This window comes from Salminus brasiliensis, chromosome 3 (genome assembly GCF_030463535.1).
Source record: "Salminus brasiliensis chromosome 3, fSalBra1.hap2, whole genome shotgun sequence".
NCBI classification, from domain to species: domain Eukaryota; kingdom Metazoa; phylum Chordata; class Actinopteri; order Characiformes; family Bryconidae; genus Salminus; species Salminus brasiliensis.
Genome location: NC_132880.1, coordinates 31110213 through 31132347, shown reverse-complemented (window position 1 = coordinate 31132347; position 22135 = coordinate 31110213). Strand labels below are relative to the sequence as shown.

The 22135-nt window shown below is 40.2% G+C and overlaps 1 protein-coding gene across 2 annotated transcripts; it reads left to right on the top strand.

Moving 5' to 3' along the window:
* The first annotated feature begins 2383 nt into the window (after positions 1-2383).
* On the top strand, positions 2384-20859 carry mgat1b (alpha-1,3-mannosyl-glycoprotein 2-beta-N-acetylglucosaminyltransferase b). Of its 2 annotated transcripts, none has more exons than XM_072674771.1 (3): positions 2384-2715; positions 14332-15227; positions 18267-20859. In XM_072674771.1, the coding sequence occupies exons 1-3, from the start codon at positions 2706-2708 to the stop codon at positions 18966-18968; spliced, it is 1608 nt and encodes a 535-aa protein (XP_072530872.1). In that variant the 5' UTR covers positions 2384-2705; the 3' UTR covers positions 18969-20859. The 2 variants fall into 2 exon arrangements, with proteins under 2 accessions (XP_072530872.1, XP_072530873.1); XM_072674772.1 differs by lacking the exon at positions 2384-2715 and adding an exon at positions 4643-4693.
* The last annotated feature ends 1276 nt before the right edge of the window (positions 20860-22135 follow it).

Genomic DNA, 22135 nt, shown 5'->3' with positions numbered 1-22135 from the left:
CCTAGCAAATCAGAAGTAGATCTCTCTCCTGTGAAACATAATTAAGGTAACCATAATCAGTTTATAATTAATCCCAAAGTCAAGGTAGCCCAGGATGCCGTGGGGCTGAAATGCCACCAAGAAATATTTGCTACATTCCAAAATGCATTCCTGAGCGCTTATCTGGTGCACTGCAATTGTGCCTGCTATTGCTAGTGTGCTGTAAAGCATTAGCATGAGGGCGGACTTGGGTGAAATTGTTGCTTCTTGTATTTTTAATTAAACATTACAAAGCAAACACAGTTACAGAAAATGAAGAGGTGGGAAAGGAATGATGATGTTTCAACCGCAGGCAACATATAAATGCACAACACCACAGGGCGCAGTTGAGCGAGTCTTCAAGGAATGGTGGTGGATTATTTTAAACAGCTGAAATGTTAATTAAATGTTGCTTCAGTGATTTGTGTAGAAATTACTTTTCATTTTGAAAGGAGGAAGAATGTACCACTTAAATCCACAACAACTTGCCACGTTTTTGTTGTTTAAAAAAATTATTAATTTACCACCCCCCCCCCCCTTCTCCCAATTTGGTCAATGTCAAATGTAAAATCTGTTAGAAGATTTAACAGAAACTTTTACCCACCATAATTGAGTAGGTACCTAGCCCCTGTTAAGCTACTTATTTAGCTAGAGTTAGCTCTACAGATGTGCTTAACGATTACAAATAATTAAATATAATCAGACGTTTTCTGAATAACCTAAAACAACAGAAATCCAGGATGGGTTTCCTGAAAAAAATTTAACAAAGAAGGTGGTTCTTACATGCTAGAGCGAGCATAACAATGAACACTGTCCCTTATTTAACACTGCTTATATAAAACTATGTTTTGGGAAAAACTAATTGATGCTACCCAGCCCGACCTGCTGGAAGACTGCCCGCTGAGGTCCCCTCTACCTGCGTCAAACCAGCTGCCACCTACTGGTCCAACCAGCAGGCCCCCCACCCACCACCACCCATAGTAGACCAGCGGCACACCCTCCTACCACTGCTACCTGTTTAGTGACCATGTTAAAACCTAAAAAAAAAAGGACTCGTAACTATCTGCCACTATTAATATCACCATTTTAAACTATCTGATATACCTGGTTTGGTCATTTTTATCATTAATGTTTAAATAGTTCTGACCAGAGGAGGATGGGTCGGGTCCCCCTTGTGACTCTTGGTTCATCCCAAGGTTTCTTCCTCCAGCTCTGAGGGAGTTGTTCCTTGCCACTGTCGCTGTTGTCTTGCTCACTGGGGGTCTTTGATCCTTCATGTCTTAAGTTATTTCTTCTTTCTTCTTTGTCTCTGTCTTTTATTAATTACTAATTATGTAAAGCTGCTTTGTGACGCCAACAGTTGTAAAAAGCTATACAAATAAATCTGACTTGACTTGACTTGACTTAAAAAGACTCCCAGGAGCTGAAATAGACCACTGAAGTCACGTCATCATTTTGTAGTTGGAGCCATGTTATGCCCTCAGTGTGACCGAGGCGGTTGACCAGTTTGGTCAGGCGGGTCATGTTGTTGCACTAGAGTGGTAAACAACTGCTTCTCAAAATTGAACTTGCTAATTATCACTCGACTACCACACTGGCCAACTGTGCTGGTTTGTGCGGCTGTTTAAGAGGCTGCAGTCTAATGATTTCCAATCTGTGTGCAGTAGCATTAGCTGTACACATATCCAACGTATTGGATTCTGAACATATTTATTTACCACAGAATTTGAAGGAGGCCATTTTTTCTTTTAGAAAACCCCTTTTTTTTTGTTGCCATTGATGATGATGATTAGACCCCAGAGTGCCAAATATGGGCATAACAAGGACCACAAGAGTGCACACAGTCAGTGGTCTCCTTGAGGGGTTGTGTACTTATTGTTTGTCTGTGCCACAAATATTGAAGTAAAATAAATAAATGATTTATTATGATTTATTATTGGATTTCCTGAAAGCATTTTAGAGCAGAGATGGTTCTCTTGGTAGCTAGAGCGAGAAAGACACAGCAGATGTTTTGCTGGATCTCTTTTTTTTTTATTTTAATTTTTTTTTTTTTCAAGTGGGAAAATTGTTAGGAATCGACTCCACAGATTCCCATCAGTTGTAATCTGAGCTGCCGTCTCTAGAATTGGTAGACCTGGCCCCGGTACCGAGCACCGTTAGTGGAGGACTGGAGGGTTATTTTAGCCGGTGTTCATGCTAGCCAGTGTACCGCTACCTCGCAACGGTTGTTAAGGCGCGCTGTTGCTAGGAGAAACCTGAGGGGGGAGGGTCTCGCAGGGGGCGTGACTTTGAGTGAGTCAACCCGGAAGTGCCACACACACAGCAAGAGAACACACACACACACACACACACACACACACACAATCACAGCGGTGTCGAATGAAAATTACCATAGGAGCTCCACGGTAAAAACGTGAGGGGATTGTTTTAGCCCGGCTGGAGCGCTAGGCCTCGCCCGGGGCTTGAGCCGCCGCAGGTGAACTCCTAATCCAGCCCTCTGTCTGAATGGCGGATCCGTAGATGCGGGTGAGAAGGAGATTGAAGAAGAAATGAGGAGAGACGCAGGAATGAAGGGGCAGAAATAACGGGGAGAAAGCTGCCAATGCCCGGCGAAGAGTCAGGAGTGACATTACCCCATCCATCTTAGCACCGCCTCGCCTGCTGAAGACACCGCGGCCGTGGGTGAAATGAAGACAGGTGAGGACCGGGGTCCGGACGGGTTGGGGGACTGGGACTGTTTACTCGTGTTTGAAGCGTGTGTGTGTGTGTGTGTGTGTGTGTGTGTGTGTGTGTGTGCCGTGTGCGCGCCGATATTCGTGTGCGCGCCGGATACTATTCGCATAGATAATCGGTCAAAAAACGGAATATTTCACGACAGAGCTATTCTGCGTGTTTAGCGTGTTTTAATAGCTCAGCTGGAAGCTTTGCGTTGACTGTCAGCTTTTAACAGCTTTGACAAAGCAAAGCCCTCTAAACTGAACTGACCAGCCTGCTGTCAGTCAGTCAGTCAGTCAGTCAGCCCGGTCAGCCCGGTCAGCCTCTTTCCAGCAACCAAAAGGAAAACGAGGAGAGGAACCGCCGGTAGGGTGAATATTTTACCCAGGGTAAGGGCTTTATTTTGAGAGCTTTGGGGTTTAAACATTGACTGGAGGAGGAAAGCGAGGGCACTAGGACGGTCTGTACAGTAGCGGGTTAGCTGTGAGGCTAGCTGCTCTCGCTGGACTGTTGTGGTCAGGTCTGGGTCTCGGGGTTGACTTTAGCTGAGAGAAACACACAAAGCACACTAAAGGTCCTGGAGCTGTGAAGAGAGCAGACAGCGCTCTCACAAACGGTTAACCAGCGTGCTTGGAAATGCAAACGGGGGAAGGGAGAAATGTAGGTACTACTAAAGGGCGAAAAAAACTACTAACAAATTATTATACATTTTATTATTATTATTATTAATAATAATAATAATAATAATAATAATAATAATAATAATAATTTAGATACTAAAAAGTGACTTTTTTGCAGAGAAAGCGCCTGAAAATAAAATAGTAAGTTTAAGAATAAATAAAGATACAAAAAAGCAACCGATTTAAGTCAAACTGAAGGTAAACACGAATATAAGAATTTTTAGATTTTTAGGTTTTAGAATTTCAACTAAAGTTTAATTAGTTATTCAGTTAATTTTTTAATTTATTGCCTTTTATTATTTATTTATTGCACAATTTTCTTACACCATAAACAAAAATGCAAGTGACTTTTTAATGCTTTTTGGAAACTCACTTCAGCTACTTTGGAAATAACTACTTCAGCAGTAGTTATTTAAATTTGTTCTGGACACATAACATGAAATGCCAAATCACTCATAATATCTATATGTGATAAATGTTCACTCTTGGTACCTGATGTTTCACTGGGCTGCACCCAAAACCACATACTACAGTCTGCCACACTACAATGCACTGTGCTCTAGTCCAGGCTGTGTGCTATACTGAAGCTACTAATGGTGGTGTAGTGTGTAGATCTGATGGGTAGATAGACATTTTACACAGTAGTTACACAATACAGCACAGGAATACAATAATAACAATAAATAGATTAACAGGAGCGGGATATCAGCAGATAAAAAAAAAATACAGTACTGAATAAACATGTGCATATATTGGTATTTAAGGAAAGTAAAGTGTCAGGAAGTGTCCAGGAGTGCAGATATACAGGATGTACAGTAAGTACAGTGTTAATAGTGCAGATAAATAAAGCTATGATTAAACATAAGAGACTCAGTCCGCATCTGTCTCAATATTTAGTGCAGTGGTGGAAGAATGCAGTTTTGCTGGGGTTTGGGTTTTAGTACTTGTAGGACTGAACTTCGACCTTAGTCGTGCAAGGCAGCCTACCAGGCTGTCCCACGTTTGCAGGAGTAAAAGGGTAAGAAGAGGAGGAGGAGGAGCAGGAGGGAGGGGGTTAAAAGAAGGCAGAGGCCTTCAGTATTCCCCCCCCCTTTTTTTTTACTCCTCCTCCCTTTCTCTCTCTCTCTCTCTCTCTCTCTCTCTCTGTCTCTCTCTCTCTCTCTCCCCCTCTCTTTTCTTGTTTCTCATTTCTCATTTCTTGTTGGTCTGTGTGTGTGAGAGAGAAAGAGAGCGAGAGAGAGAGAGAGACGTGGGAAAAGTGTCCTGCATTTGTTACCCAGGTAGTACTGAACTGTTTTTAACTATTTCCTACCCTCATTAGTCCGTCTGCTGCTGCTTTTCTCTCCGTTGCTCTTTCATTGGTCAGCTTCTCGTGTTCAGAGCCAGACTTTAGTGTTTCAGGACTTTTCTGCACTTTTAAATGGTTCTTGCCTAAACAGTAGTTTCCTGTTAACTTCACCTCTGTTGCTCTTAGCTGTTATCTGCTCATCTACCAGTTCTCTTTCTCTCTTTCTCTTTTCACGTCTTCTGAAAGGCTTTGGTCATGTCTACATGTGGTTTTGATGAAATCTTAGACCTTGTGAGCATTTGTTGGCACATGTGGAGTGCGGGTATGCTCTTCGTCTAGTTGCTGTTACAAGCTTTCAGAGTGGCGGAGTATCTGTGGAAAAATAGAGCCGCTTTAGTTGCTGGAATATGTGAGCTTTCAGAGGATTTAACTGAAACTGGCTGCTGTTGCTTTATTTTTTTTTTCTTCTCCCCCCCTTCATGTTTGAACGGAGTTAATTAACTCTGACCAAATAATTATCATTAAGTAAATCATTAAAGGTACTTCACAGGCAGCTTACCAGCGCCTTCCACAGTTTTCAGTCTGTGGTGGACAGCATGCTTCCTCCTTTACAGGATCAGAGCGGAGATTAGTCGGTCAGTTGTATCCCAAAGATTATTGCTGTTATTATTGTCACAAAGATTTAGTACAGACACCTTCTGCACATCTTGCTAAGGATTGGATCAGTGACCCACACCTTCTTCTTCTTCTCTTTTAGTCATTACATAGCTTTTACAGTCTGTGTATTCATACACCTTTTATTTTTACACACCTATATAGCTTATTTATTAATATAGCCTGTTACACCTATAACATGTATATAACATATGCAAATGCTCGATGGTAAAGGGCCGGCATCGTGGAAAACGATTTTTTTTTGCTCCTCAGCCCATTTAAAATCCAGTGGTCTGTGGGATGGGATGTCACAAAATTCATGTATTTGCATAAATATGCCTGTTCACATTTACCTCATAAGGAGTGTTTCAGCTCAGACTGGTTTCGAATACGGAGTGTTATGATGATGTTTACTGGTAGAGAGAGTGTTCAGTGTGATGCTCTCTTCACCATTACCATTAGTCAGGCCAAAACAGAGCTCATTGACATACATCATGCCAGGCACTATAATTAAAAACAGAACGTTTAGGGGTTAAAACGAGGTTGGAAAATGATCGTGAAAACAGAAAAGATGTTGAGTGAACATAAAAAAATAAGTTAGAAATGGGTTCTTTAACAAACTCTTTTAGATTGAGGTTAAATTTAAGAAGTTGCGAGCAACTGAACACATCTTGTGGGCCATCTCAACAACATGCTACCAGTTGCCTCCGTATTCACATATGCGTTAACTTTTGCTTTTGTATGTAAGTTGTGCCGCTTTGGAGCGTCGCGTCTGGTGTAAGCAACTAGGACTGGGATCCCAGCGAGTCGTGGTGTGACGCACCGCCCTGTATTGACTTTCCTGTGCAGACTGGTGTCTGACACTGCGGATGAATGGACTTTGTCCTTCCAGAACGCTTCTCTCACTCTTTCCAATTGTTGATTCAGAGGTGGACGTCAAAGAAAGCAAACCTGAGTTCTCCACACCATGCTGTGTTAAGGGAGGCTGGCTCTTCTCGGAGAAGATTGCTTCTCTGTAAACGTAATGCTTTACAGGTTTTACAGGTATTACAGCTGCCCCATAAGATTGTTTCCAGGAGTAGTATTTGCTGTTCTCAAACGCCATCAAGACTTTATTGCTTCTTAGTTGTGAAATTGTTCGGTATGATTTGCAGCAGTGTGGGGTTTTTTTTCACCGTTGAATAGTGGATGTGCTTCTTATTTGAATATCGTTTGCATCATTTTCAGAGAGCTGAAGGGCAGAGCAGAGCAGGTTTGGCCGCTAATGAAAAAGTGCTTACCCTGAGAATATTTATGACCTCATAAAGCCAGCGTGTGATGGAAAGAGATGGCAGTGCCATGTTTCTGTGGCGGGTGGAGGGTGGAGGGCTTCAGTACTGCATTAGAGTCAGCATCGGTGTAGACCACTGGCTGGCAGGGCTCCTCTTTTCTGAATGTTGTTCTACAGCAGGAACCCCGAGGGCCAGAGTCCAGCACAGTTTGCTCATTTCCTTATTTTAACACACCGACTAAACTTGGCTGTTAACGGGTGAGTTGAATCAGGTGTGCTTGAGGAATTGTGTAGGAATCCAAAGCCCCCAAATCACACAATAAACCCTGGTTTATGTCATTCAGTCTAATCTAACTAGGTTTGTCATGGTTAAGGCTTCATTTTGAAATGTAATACTTTTATAGTGCTGAATAAAACATATTCCTTTAATACTACTGTTAGTTATGCACAACACACTGTTTTTAGCATGACTTTCAAATGCATATTTTAATGTACGTTGCATAATTAGTCTAGTTGAATACTATGTATTTCCTTTTTTAAGAGTCTTTTAAGGCAGATTTAAAAAATTGTATCATGAAATCATAATTTTGCCTATTGCCCACCTCTACATTCACTATCTAATACCTCTACAATATTTCATTATCTAATAGTGTTGTCACAAAACCGGAGTACTGATTTTGATATCGATATGCAGTAATTGAGTAGTAATGCAATGCTTGATACCAAACATTATACTATACATTATATTATACAAGACAATTAAAAACATTAATCCTTGTCTGAGCACCATGTTTATTGGATTACATTAAAATATATATATTTTATATTTTTTGTAAATAAATCTAAAAAAAAGCAGGCAGACAAAGTCAACCTGGTGCTAGCTTATTTAAATAAGTATTGAAAGCATTGAATTGTTACAACACGTTTTTAAACTTTAACTCGAAGTGCCTAGTCAGTCTTATCAGCATCCATGAGCCAGTAAGAATGCTCCATTATCTAGACTGTGATTGGCTGATAAGTGTGTCACTAACATCAGCAGTCTTTTGGACAAATAGAAACAGCTACAGTGTCCCTAGACACACACCCACCCACCCACACACAATACACCATATACAAACAGATCTGCTGGGTATGACAATGTCACTGAAAAGTTGGAATATCCTAGCTGTCTAGTTGTCTATCTGTCTATCTTAGTCTATATAAAATGTTTACCGTTTTATTAAAGTAAAATGTATACAGATATTAAGATATTTCTTTTATATTTAAAAGAAAGTAGCAACAAATGTATTACTCATAAATTGATATCAAAGTCAGGATAGCAATTTTGGCATTTATATTAAATCATTTTGAATGATACCCACCCTTAATCACGACACTAGGGCAGTTACCTAACAGGGACAACGCACACTAATCAGCTTCTTTATTTCTTGATGTAAATTATGGATGCTCAGTGAAAACAGAACAAATGTTTACAAATGGCATCAGACAGATGATAAGAGTTGAGATATATATATATATATATATATATATATATATATATATATATATATATATATATATATATATATATTTTTTTTTTTTTTTTTTTTTTTTTTTTTATATCTGAATGATACTTGATGTGTGTTTATTTAACTGCAGAAGAGCAGATTGTTTAGGTGACTCTGGACTACTGCACTAAAATATCTGCATTTATCGATGTACAGTCACATGCAAAAGGTATGAACAAATGTTTTGTGCATAAAGTAAGTGATCAAATCCCTGCATCCCCTACAGGGAACCAACTTAAATATAACAATATAAATATATAAATATATGTTATATTTGCTGAGTTTAACACACTGCACAAAATGGAATGAAAAACATTTTGTGCATATTTTTAAATATTTGTGTATTAAAATGTTCATAAGTGTGTTCTCTGTGCATATATAATATATAGAATCTCAACCAAGCATGTACCTTCCATACAACTGTAGATACCTGAAGAATATAGGATTACAAAAGAACCAAAATAAATGTCTGCATTCCTAATGTAAATTTGCTGGTAGTGGGTAGTTTTTGTTTGTCTAGGCAGGTTGATGAGACTGTTGAGCATGAGCAGAACCAGAAACCCATCATAGACACCAATTCATGGAAGTATTCCAAATGTACCATATTATATCATATAATATGATGAGCCATTACAGTATGTTGGCACTTTTAGTTACACAATAAGAATGCTTTACATTCAAAATAATTGATTAATTTGTGATAATTCATTTAGCTGATTCCATGTTTTTTCCAGCTTAAAAAAAAACATACTAGACTTGAAATATTATTTTTTATATCCAAAACTTTCAAGGCCTTTTCTCTTTATTATAAGTGATAACGGCATTCATCAGGGAACAATGCTGCTGCCCTTCTAGTCATTCTATCTCTGCTAAAACGCCCTTTAAATTTGACCATATTAATGGCTTTCTTCACATGCTTTAAACTTGTCCTACCTTGTGTTACCTGTCCTTGTATAAATACTTCTGGCAACACTCTACCTTTTGATAAACAAGCTAAACAAGATTTGATCAGCCATCTGAAAGCCTCAGGACATCCTGCTGTTTATTATTTGCATGCGCATGAATAAAGGCAGTGTAAGTGTTGTATGATCGTAATCAGCACCTGAGCAGTACTCTCACTCAGTGTTTATTGAACTGAACATAAAATATTTAGCTGTAATTAAATGAACAACTTGTATTGTTATAGTGTTAAAGCTCTCTATGTTGGGACTGAAACACTACTATAGAAATGTGTTATAGGAAACGGGGTTGTGCTGATTGTATCTAGGAGCATTCTAAAGGCCCTTCTTTACTTTTGTGGATATGCTAATATTGTTGCCTTTCCGCATCACATTTTTAAATGCTCAGTCTGATTTGCCTACAGGTGGAATATACTGTCAACAAATTGCTTGTTTATTTAAATAACAAAGATCATCACATTAATGTAGTATTTGGATGTTGGACCATCCAACGAAATACTTATACTGCTTATAAAATTTAGCATTAAACAGTGCGTGAATTTGGAGTACGTCTGTGTTTGAAGAATAGTTTGGCCAAAAATCTAATAAACCTTGCTAACAGACACTGGGCTTAGCCTGTCACCAATATCCTGACCGCAAATAAATGCAAAAATCATTTTATTGATTTTGCTTCACACATCTATCAACTATCAAACTACTTAAACAGGTAAAGAATGAATTAGTAAAACAGCTTGGAGAAAGCTTACATGGACATTTACTGAAATTGAAACAACATTATCATTTGCATAACATAACTGCTTTCTAGTACAACTCCAGTTCAACTGGTTCCAGTTACTCCACATGACTGCCCTACTATTAAGCCGTGCCACGTTAATTTTTAGACTTCTAGACCGAAAGAAGCCGTACCATCTTCTAAACCACATTGTGTGAAGCAGATGTGAATCGGGGTGTGTTTTAAGTGAGTTGGGGTGATTTTGAGGGGGTGTTTACACAGATCATTGTTGGTGACCGTCTAAGTCCAGTGATTGTTAGCAACATTAGCCTTGCATCTTCTATTCTAAACTAAAGAAGCAGGCTTCAGATACCATACATGTCTTGGCTGACCAACTTCATCTGGGGTGAGAGATGTGTTTAAAAAGACATGTTTATTTGATTTTGCACCAAACGGTTCCTTTAAAGTCCTTTAAAAAGAGGACTGAACTGTTTACCATGCTGTAGTATTGAGTATTGTTCAATACTAATCTCAACTAGCCAGTACCTCCACATAGCCCACACTGAGCCTAACCCCTTCTCCTAATGTCATATAGACTTTTACCCTGTGGAGATATCACAAGAGCCATTTTCCTGTACCATGACATGAATTTGTAAATAAAATAGCGCAGGCATTTGGAATTAATGAGCGTTTCTTTTTTTCCCCCGCTCCGGTGATGTCCTAATAGTACATCTAATTTAAAAGGAAAGCATATGTTCAGAGTGCCTCGTATACAAACTAGGCATAGGTCTGCCCTACTTAGAAAAATAGGCTACCACTTGATGGCTGTAGTCAAATGTGTGTAATTGGGATGTCGTATTTTTCCCCGAGTTACTCTGCTGTAGTCCGCAGCAGCTGTGTTATTATTAAAGGTCTTTTGGTTCAGTTCTAACTGAAAAATAAACAACATCAACTGTCAGAGTAATTACTGGATACACACTCCATAATAACACAAGGCAGCTTCATCAAACTGTCACTTTCAGTTCCTCTAGAGTGGCTTACTCTGATAACGGCAGGCTTTGTACATTTTTAAAGGAAACGTTCAGGGAGGTTTGAACTTTCTGACGTGTCCCTAAATTCATGTTCTCTTTCCAGCAGGACCGTAATCTTTAGAACAATGTGCATTTTATCATTGGGTCAGGTTTATTTATTTATTTATTTATTTTTACATTTGTTTATTATCTTGAATGCCAGATTTTTCACATTATTTTCTGATTTAATTTCTCTACAGTTTAGCTTACTTTAGGTTAGTTTAGTTAATTTGACAATAAAAGCAAGACATATCTTCCAGCTTGTTTGCCAAGGATAACACAATGAGGACTTAAGACTTATTTCCATTGTGGTCTTTGACGTATGCCAGCATGTTAAAACAGGCAGGATCCAGTACAGTGTAGATGTCATTATGTAGAAGAAACACCTTTATTTTCTTAATATTTACTAATACTTACTGAATACTTACTATTCAATGCACAATTGAGTTCTGCAAGTAGTAATACCTGTAGTTTCGTAAACCTTAGGCAAATCATCCATATCACATTAAAGGACATTTTTGAGGACAACTTTCTGGGGAGTTTTATCAGTAATAAAAGGAATGGTTAATTAGTAAATCTAATTTACACATTTTTTTCCCCTTCCCACAAATGTAGTACATCAGCCAAGGCGTGTTTGGTAGGTGACAAGACAGACTGGGGTTCTTTTCCCCATCCATGCAAGCGCATCATGCCAATAAGAGTCCTTCGGCAGGACGGATACAGTCACTTACCTCTGTTACATGCTTCAGCTGTAAAAGCTGGGTTAAACTGTGATGAACATGTGTGAACGAAGTGCAATATTTAGGAATAATGGACTGTTTAACCCCCTTTTATGTGTTTTGGGTCATTGTCCTGTTGGATCACCCAACTGTGTCTAAGGTTTGAGGTTGTGCTGAAGAATTCCAGGGTTTTCCTCTTTCTTCATTATTCCATCCACGTTGTGCAATGAACCAGTTTCACTGGCGGCAAACCAGCCCCAAAGCACAATGCTGCCACCAGCATGTCTAACAATTTGTATGATGTTTTTGAGGTTGTCTCACTTTCATGCATACCTTTGCAGTGGTCGCAGTGGCCGAACAACTTGATCTTTGTCACATCTGATCCTGAAAAGTCAATTCTGGAGCAGGGGCTTCCTTCATGGGTGGCAGCCTCTCATTCAATGGCAATGTGAAGCTTGCTTGACTGCAGACCATGATCCACTGAAATCACAGTATTGCCATGACAATTCATGTCAATAATAACTGGAAATAAACTTCTTTTGTATGTAAAAATCTATAATGTGGGACTTACTTGCTCTTCAAACTGCTCAATTTCAGTTTTGCACTGAAATTCTTCCATCCTGGGTTGAGTTGTATCTCTTCCTGCTCCTGATCTCAACACAGATATGTTGATGTGCATCTTCACAGTACAAAACTGCCTTAAGCTGCTCTGGAAAAGAGCTTCTGCCAGATGCCTTAAACGTAAAGTGACATAGATCATTCCAGTGCAAATCTAAGAAAGCAGACCTCACACACCACACGTCAAGGCCAATCTACTACATTTAGGATGGGAGGAACCAGGGCACCATTCCTTGAATATTTTTTAAGCATTGTATGGAGCTAAATAGTTTCAATTCATTTGAAATGTAGCAGTGTTTTTGTCATTTAATGTACAGCCAGAAAAAATGAACCTGGGAATGGGTGTGGAGAGCAGGGAGAAAGGGCCTGCACGTAACTAGAACTCCCACGGGGATACATCTCCAGGTTCAGGCACTTAAGAGTGATTCATCAGTTCTGGGGTCATTCAGCAATTTTCAGTGAGTGAGAGCGGGTGTTTGACTGCAGACTTAAACTGAGTTAATGGCATTGTGTTACGTAACTCCACTATATCTGCATTAACCTTCTGATTGTGTAAACAAAATGAAGGTGTCTAGCTTGGTTGCATTACAGTGACAACACATGCTTTCAGCCTCTGGGGGAGACTCACTTTTACCCTTCTGTCTTCCTGTTTTTCAGGCCAGATAACTGATACTGTATACCGTTACAGACTCGCCTTCCCCTTCAATGCTGAATGCTACCTTTAGTCTCCTTTATTTAGTGTGGAGCGTTTCTAAATAACCCATTTCTCAACTCTACAGCAGTACACAGCCCTTTGTTTTCTCCATCCACGCTACTTCAGCCCAAGACAACTCTTTTGACTCTTTTCAGAAGGAAGCATTACATTAATCCAGAGGGACACTCTGTGAATACAGGCCTACTAATGCTGGGAAAGGATTTGAGGATTTGGGATCATCTAGCATTTGGTGGTGGATGCTACCATCTGATTTTCACTAATTAAATTGGGCTGTCACCATCAGTTATATTATTAAATCAAGAAATCTGACAGTTATTATAAATTATAAATATACATTTAAAAAGCAGCTATCCTACATTTACTGTACTGTGTTCACAACCTCTCTTTTTATCCTTAGAATTATACATGCAGTTTTTGTGACTGTACCTAGTTCTGACTGGTTATACTTTAGTGCGCATTATTTAAAAAGCAGTCCAGGCTGAAACACAGTTCTTAGGCCAATTAGATTAAGCTCTTTCATGTAAAAAAGTTTTTTTTGCATGATATAGGCACTTTAATAATTAAAAGGAAATTCCACTAAATGTTCTGCATAATTAGATCATTCAGAATCAGCTATTCAGAGTGCTCAAAAGCTACATCACAGAGAGTTATCATTTGGAACAAATACAAAAAACGTTGCCTGAGGTTTTGTTTAACAATAGACTTATTGACTTTTGACTTTGGTTTTGAATTTGGTTTCTATAAAATCAATTATTAATGGACATGTACTTGTACTAAACCTCATATCTTCAAAATGGCAAGTTTACAAGAGTTTCAATAGAAGTTTCTATTGGTCCATTCGTTATAAAATTTGATACATTGTAAAGAAAAACTGCCAGATTCACAATATGCCAGAAAGTAAAAAAACAGTCAAACTTGAGAGACTTGGGATTTTGTCCTGACTGTGACAGTAACGATAAACAACATTACATAAAAATATCATAAAAAAGATCATTTGGATTATAAATAAATTGACTATAATTTTAACAACACCAAGTTCCCATTACCTCCAATTTAAAGAAAGTTTCTCTACAACTAACCAGGTCACACTAAATCCATGCAAAATGACTTAATTTACATCTCAGGCACTGAATTATGCATAAATGGTCAACAGTCTATGATATTCCCCTTCAACCCAGCAATCAAGAGTTTCAAAAATGCACATAAATGGGTCTCCGACTAGATTTATTAATTTCCAACTTTTGTATTTTTAATTAAAGATTTTTGAAAAATCAAGTTTATTTGAGATATTGTGACAGCCCTTGATTGGGACCCATATCCTTTTTTTAACTTGTTTCTTAATTGCTGTCTCTTGATCTCACTCTAGCCTTTTCATCACTTCGGTCCCTCCTGTGGTGTCACTGGGCCATGGTCCGCAAGAAAGGGACCCTTATCTTGTGTGGAGCGTTTCTGTTCGTCGCCTGGAATGCCCTGCTTCTTCTCTTTCTGTGGGGAAGGCCACCCATCGGTCGACTTGGAGAGGGAGGTGGAGCCGAGCCCGGTGCAGGAGAGGAGTGGGCAGCGGGTAAAGGGAAAAAGGGCGGAGCCGGCGGTCTGGCTGGCGAAGTGATCCGACTGGCGGAAGAAGTAGAATCAGAATTGGAGACTCAGAAAAAGCTCCTGAAACAGATACAGAGCCACAGGTCGCTGTGGGAACAGCATAAAGACTTGGGCAAAAAAGAGACAGAAGACGGAAAGGACATGAAGGACGAGCCTAAAGAACCTCAGCAGGTGCCCCAGTTACCGTTCTTGGAGGAAAACAAAGTTGATCTGAAAAAAGCACAGCCTCCTGTCGTCACAACCCCTCCACCAGAGGCAAAGCAGGACAAGAACTCGGACGATGAAAAACAGTCTTCTGAAAATAAAGTGGCCCTTACTGACTCCAGTCGTCAAACTGTCATCCCAATCCTGGTCATAGCCTGTGACAGAGTCACAGTGAAGCGGAGCTTGGATAAACTCATACAGTACCGTCCTTCGGTGGAGCTTCATCCCATCATCGTCAGCCAGGACTGCGGTCACGCCGATACAGCGCGGGTCATCGGCTCCTATGGCAGCCAGGTGACCCACATTAGCCAACCAGACCTCGCAGACATTCCAGTTCGGCCAGACCACAGGAAGTTCCAGGGCTACTACAAGATCGCAAGACACTACCGATGGGCCCTGAACCAGGTGTTCAACACTTTCAGTTACTCCACTGTGGTCATCGTAGAGGACGACTTGGAGGTAAGAATGCAGGCCTAATCAATCTAGCCGTTTCAAGGACGCATTGTGTCCCTGAGAGATTGCTATAGCGAGGCTGCTAACCGCCAACTAGTCTACTTCACAAAACATGAAATTGGAAGTACAGTACAGAGTCACTGCCCTTGAACCTTACTGCCTAGTTACTGTAACAGCTGTAGATGTCGAAAGCCAATGGTTAAAGGGTGTGGTCATCGTCAGCAAAGTTTGGGGACGTAGCTAATGCACAGTCTGCAAAAAACAAAAGCAGGGCAATGCTGGTGTTGAAAAAAAAAAACAGTTTTAACTTAAAATAGAGGACACAAGGATGCAAGACTTCCATGTATTTTGGTTCATCCTCTAATACAAGGTTAGAAAACGTAATAAGAAATATGAGCATACAGTCATGTGAAAAAATGAGAACACCCCATGAAAACTATGAAAAAATAATATAAACTAAACAAATGAAATGATTGTTGGTGAGATCCAAAGAGCTCTCTGAGGCCTTCAGAAAGAAGGTTGTAGGTACAGGTGAGTCTGTGGGAATGGATTTAAAAAGATCTCTGAACAATCAGAATTCAGCCGTTCCACAGCCTGGCTTTAAAGTGAGGGGGGCCTAGCCTCTCCCAGGGCCTGTGTGAAGGTGTAGATCTCTAAACTCACAATGACTCGGATTGGAAACAGTTCAGAAGGGCTGCACAATATATAATCTCAGCATTGTCATTGCAGTGTACCTAATAGTCACATTATCGGGCGTGCAATGTCACATATGGCAAATCATGTCACATATGTATGTATGTGTGTTTGTGTGTAAATATATATATATATATATATATATATATATATATATATATATATATATATATATATATATATATATACACACACACACACAGCCCTACAGCCCTGCATCTTGAATCCTATTACACAAACTTTATAGAAATAAGAGACTATGAAACAATACACCAAGCCATTTTTCTGGGGCACCATATGAGCACATGGTTTATTAAACAGTATTAAGATCTGTTTCATCAGTGCATTTTAAAACTATTTCTTGACCACTATTTCTCTTAAGTGCGATGAAAAATCATACATGTCTTCTGCTGGTTTGAAAACAGAAATGTGCAGTTAGCACCGATGTAATGTATACACTGAAACAGATGGTTCTATAGTTGGTGTGCAGCATTTGAAACCAGTGGAAAGAGGTTTTTTTTATTTTTATTTAAACCCTCAATAAAATATGTATGGAAGGAGGATGAAAGTGCCTGTCGCTGTGGCTGGGCTCTTTTATGTGCAAGTTCTGAACTTGTTCTTTTGAAAATCTCACAGCCAAACTGATTACAAAGTCTAATTTCCACCTGAGAAGCGAGTAACAGTCCAAAAATTCTGTCCTTGAAGTTGAGTGTTCAACAGGCATGTCCATGGGCATCAGCCGGCCTTATTATTGAGGCAGTGGAAACTCTTTCTGCCTAATGAGTGAAAAATTGCCTTTACTTATCATTTCAGAGTAGGCACCTTTACTTGGTCTGCCCTGTGTTGTTCAGAGTTTATTCTGCACTGGAGCGTCCATCTCTGGTTACAGTTATTATTAGGTTTTAAGGCTCACTCCAAACCCTGTCATTTTGTTGTTGATAACTTTGTCCCAGTATGAGGAAAGACCTGTTGTTGATCTTGACGCATACTTTTCATTGCATGTGATGCAGGGAGACAGGAACAACTGGATTGTGCAGTCAGCATCTGCCATATTTAAATGATTTCAGCTCATCGGGTGACCTTTTGTGCAGGACGTCAGAGCAGCGAGAGTTCTGTGTAGCACAAAGGATGAGTTTTCAATCCTGCTCTCTAATCCTGACGACAGCTGTAATCCCAGTTTGTTCCCCCAGATTAGCACATTTAACTGATCAGTGGATTAAGCAACTTGGCACGACCGAAGCTAAAAAGGTTGTGCCCCACTAGAGGTCCTGAAAGAACAGCCCATTTCCGTTATAACCCTAGATATAAAAGAGCCAGCTGGACAAACAAATGCTCAGTTGACATTTTTGATAAATTACTGTGACTAAAGCCATGGTCTCCTAAAAAGACCTTTGTGTTCAAACACTGTTTTCTGTATAAGTCAGCAGAGTCCATTCAAGCCATGTGGTGATTTCCTGACTCAGACACACACCACACCTGATAAGTAACTGCCAAATGACTCAAGAGTTGAATCAGATGTGCTGGAGCAAAGGAATGACCAAAGTGTGCTGGACTAAAGCCACCCAGGACCAAACAATACAACCACTATTTTTATGACTAGCTTCTAACCTCTCTTTATCCCTGTATACAATGTATATACAATCCCTATGCCTTTAAGACTAATGTATATAAATGGGCTCTGTTCTAATCGCCTGTCACTGACTCAAAAAGCAGTCCTGGCTGAAACACTCTTTAGCACTTTAGTGTGAATAGATGGTGCAAAAGAAACCTGTCTGTTTTAGCAGCTTAGGGTGTGTTCATGGTACGACTGCTTGGAAAGTGTGAACACAGCTCTCCGATGCGCACAAAACAGGCCCGAACAGGTGGGTCTCGGTTTGTTTGCTGCCTGCAAAATCTAGCATCAGCCTTGCCCCCTCGCTCCACAGATGCCATGCCGTCCGACACAGACTGTGCATTTGTGAGCTTGTGAGTTGCTGACTATAACACTGGCCAGAGGTGCTATTGATTTCATGGTAAACTCTTAAAAATGATGGTTCAAAGGGTTCTTTGAGTGATGCCATAAAAGAACCATGTTTGGTTCTGTAAGGAACTGTGTCTGTAATAGAGATGTGTGAGTGTGATAAACTTTTGATTTGGTAAAAACCTGTACAGCAAGTGATGGTTCTTCAAAAAAAGATGGTACTTATTTAAGTTCTTAAGACTCATCTCTATTTCAATCATAGTTCTTAACAGAACCAAATGTGGTTCTTTCATGGCATTGTTCAAAGAACCCTTTGAAGCATCTTTATTTTTAAGAGTGTGTCCTGGTTCTTTTTCCCCCCTTTCAAAATGTTTTCCTGTGTGTTCCTGTAGGTGGCACCTGACTTTTTTGAGTACTTCCGTGCTCTGTACCCGATCCTCCGCTCCGACCCCACCCTGTGGTGCATCTCAGCCTGGAACGATAACGGACGGGACGGCCTGGTGGACCCTGGCAAGCCCGACCTCCTCTACCGGACAGATTTTTTTCCTGGCCTTGGGTGGATGCTGCTAAAGGAGGTGTGGGCGGAGCTGGAGCCCAAATGGCCCAAAGCCTTCTGGGACGACTGGATGCGTCACCCAGAGCAGCGGAAAGAGCGCTCTTGCGTCCGGCCAGAGATCTCCAGGACTATGACGTTTGGCCGGAAAGGAGTCAGTTTGGGTCAGTTTTTTGACCAGTACCTGCGCTACATCAAACTCAACACTGAATTTGTGCCTTTCGCTACACGGGACTTGTCTTATTTGGTCAGGGAGCGATATGACGAAGCCTTCGATAAGGCCGTGTACAGTGCCCCCTTGGTGAAGGTGGAGGACCTCCAGCAGGGTGGCGGTTTGAAGGGCCCCGGCCCGTTCAGGGTGCAGTATTCTAGCAGAGACAGTTTCAAAGTACTGGCCCGTAATTTGGGGGTGATGGACGACCTAAAGTCAGGGGTTCCCCGCGCTGGCTACAGAGGAGTGGTCAGCTTTCTCTCGCGTGGGCGAAGAATTTATCTGGCCCCCCCAGAAGGCTGGACAAAATATGACACCAGCTGGAGCTGAAAGGACGAACATCAGGCACGCACCGTGAACGGACAGACTCAGAATTATGACAACCATGCAGGAAGAGAGGAACGCCCTCTCAAACCAAAGAAAACAGGTGAGGTGTGAAAGAAAAAAAGATGAAGGTAAATGCGTGGTTAAGAGACCTGGGATTAGGCTCAAAGTATAGTGATTTTCTTGTTGTAATGGAGGACGGAGCACCCTGTCGCACTGGGAACAACACAACAATTGGCACAGCAGTCCTACTCAGAGAAGACCTTAGCAGAGTCCTGCTGTTTCTAACGGAGGGGATGCTGTTCTTCTCAGGATTACAACTCAACTTTTGTTGCTGAACTTAAAGCAGTAGTTCAATAAAAATGCTCATTTTCACAATTGTCCTTTTCACCCAAAACATAACTCTCTTTTTCCGTTCTCATTTTGCTTTTGCACTGGAGTTACAGTCTTAATGCATTTAACATGTATTGGAAGCTCATAATCCCATGGATTACCTTTTTTTTTTTTTTTTCTTCAAACTGCATCCATAAATTACCACTTGCCTGTAGTCTCAAATAGACCTGCGTATAGGGCTGGGCGATATGGTAAAAACACTATATCATGATATTTAAAGACTTTTGCTGCTCAGATACTCTCCTGTACTGAGTACAGTGATGTTTTACTCTACATCTGCTGCATTTCATCTAATTAAACCACTCTAATTACACTGTTTGTAATGAAACCTGCAGCTGATCAGTGTTTATTAAGCACTAACAGTATCCTCGATATGCTTAGAAAAGCATCAAACAACAAAATTTATCATGATGCGATAAAATATCGTCATATTGCCCAGCTCTACTTGCGTGTGTGGTTTCTGACACTGTGAGACACACTGTTATCTGCAGACATGGGCCAAAACACACCCACCATGCAGTGTTGGCAGAACTGCTGCTACTAGTTTTAGCTATGTAATAAATTGTGTTCATTAACATGGACACAACATGAAAAACAACATAACGCCACAGTAATGCAAAAAAAAAAAAAACGCTCCAAAATAAAAGACTTGGATAAAATCTTTTTTCACTTCCATTGAAGGTTAAGAAGGTTTTTGGGTTTTTTTTGAGCTACGATAAGCAAGTTGATGTACACAGACCAGCCATAACGTTAGCAGCAACTTGTCTGTTGTTCCCAGTGTCCGGCTCAGTGCACTGAAGAGTCAGCTTGGTGTTGTCTCTACTCATACTGGATGTTCTCAGATGAAGACTGGGTGTCCAACATTTCTGAATGGCAGTTGTTCAGTGAGTTACTGACACTATATACTGACACACCGACATTTGAAGTACATAAATGAAGTACAATGGTCATAATTGTTGTGCGGTTTGATTGATGCGTTCATCAAGCAAAAAGAGCAGATTCATAAGTTGTACCTTTTAAAGTAGCACTATTTTGATGATGAAGTTAGGTTTTGTGCCGGGAATGATTAGCCTAAAAAGATTCATGCATATGAAGCACCAAAACTCATAACAGACAGATCCTGTGATGATGATGATCATTATTATTATTATTGTTTTATTTTTCTTCGTTTTAATTTTATTTTACATTTTTTTAATAAGTAATGTACTTGAACCCTTTTCATTCTCCTCGGTTTGGGAGAGATTTCATTGCATTTCAAAGATGTCCCAGATGTTAGGTTTGTTGCAAAACCAATGACCACAGATATCGCTTTACATGTTCTTTCGAATGCATTCATTTCAGTAGGTGGGATGAAAGGAAAATTCTAATATAATTTAAATATACTGTTTGCGAGAGAGAGAGAGAGAGAGAGGTGTTCAAACATCTGTATGATGGAGTATAAAACCACTGCCTGATGTGTTGTTTATAAATTTAATACATTGCGAATAAATGACCTATTTTGATATGTCAGTATACGAGATATCTCTTTTGTTCATGTGTTCAAACTTCTGCTGAGTTAGAGTGCCCATACGTGGTCTAAACCCTGCAGTCCAGCAGTCCAGCTGCAACCGGTCCCTTTCCTCCAAGGCTTTTCTGAGTGGCCGTATTCCGTCATTAGGCTGCATGCTCTGCTGCAACTCAAGAAGTTTACTGTACAGCAGCTGCTTTTACCCACCTTTTAAAAGGTCATTCATGACAGGATTTAAAAGGCTCAGCAAATTGAAGATTGGTAGGGCTGATGCATTCCATTACACAAATTAATTGAGTAATATATCATAATTATTAGGATTTATTGAGAAATCCTTCAAAATGTTAAGCCTTTAGAAAGTGCTTGTATGCCTGTATGAATGCATGTACAGTATGTAAATACTCACCAAGCTACTAACAGGGCCTCCTTTCGCTCTTAAAACAGCAGCAGTTCCTTATGGCGGCATGGACTCCTCAAGATGGAGGCTAAATTCCTTTGAGATTCTGGTCTATGTTGACTAGATTGCATCATGCAATTTCCGCAGATCGTCCAGGAACATGGTCATCCTGCAGATTTCCTCGTCCTGTTCTGCTGTATTCAGATCCACTGACTGGAAGGCCACTGAAGACCACGGAACTCCTTGTCATGTTCATGTTCATTAGGAAATTGGGGCGATGAAGGGATGTATGCACATGGTCAGCAACAATACTCAAGTAGGCTGTGGCATTCAAGTGATAATTGGTTGGTATTAACAGGTCCAAAGAGTTCCAAGAAAACATTCCCCACTCCATTACACAACCTCCACCAGCCTGGACTGTTGACACAAGGTAGTTTGGGCCCATGGGCCCATTTATGGAGTGAGCAGTATGGTTTTACTAGTGTTTTTACAGTGTTCACATCTTTCTCCAAACTTTTTCTAAATTCCTCCCAAAAAAAGAAAATTATTGAGAAAGTAATTTTTAATCCATGACTTCTTTGAACTGAGTGATTATGACAACCTTTGAAAAGCTGATTGACCAAATTTTGAAAGGCCATGGCTATTACAAATAAGGGTTCCTAGACCCATCTCACTGTTAGAACTGTGAAAGAGCCTTTTAAAACTCCAGGAAAAAGCTTACAGGATTTTCTTCACTTATATTTCTGGCTCCTGCCCCCTCACACCACACACATCCTCCACCCACCACCGTTTGTTCTTCCAGATTTCCTTTCACACTCTCTTCTCATCCTGTTGACTTCCTGTTATAAAGTCTGACTGCTGACACCACTGTGCTTA

What these genes read in the sequence shown, in the direction of transcription:
- mgat1b (XM_072674771.1), top strand. An exon ending in TCGTAGAGGACGACTTGGAG is followed by an intron (nt 15,228 to 18,266) that starts GTAAGAATGCAG and finishes GTGTTCCTGTAG; the next exon opens with GTGGCACCTGACTTTTTTGA.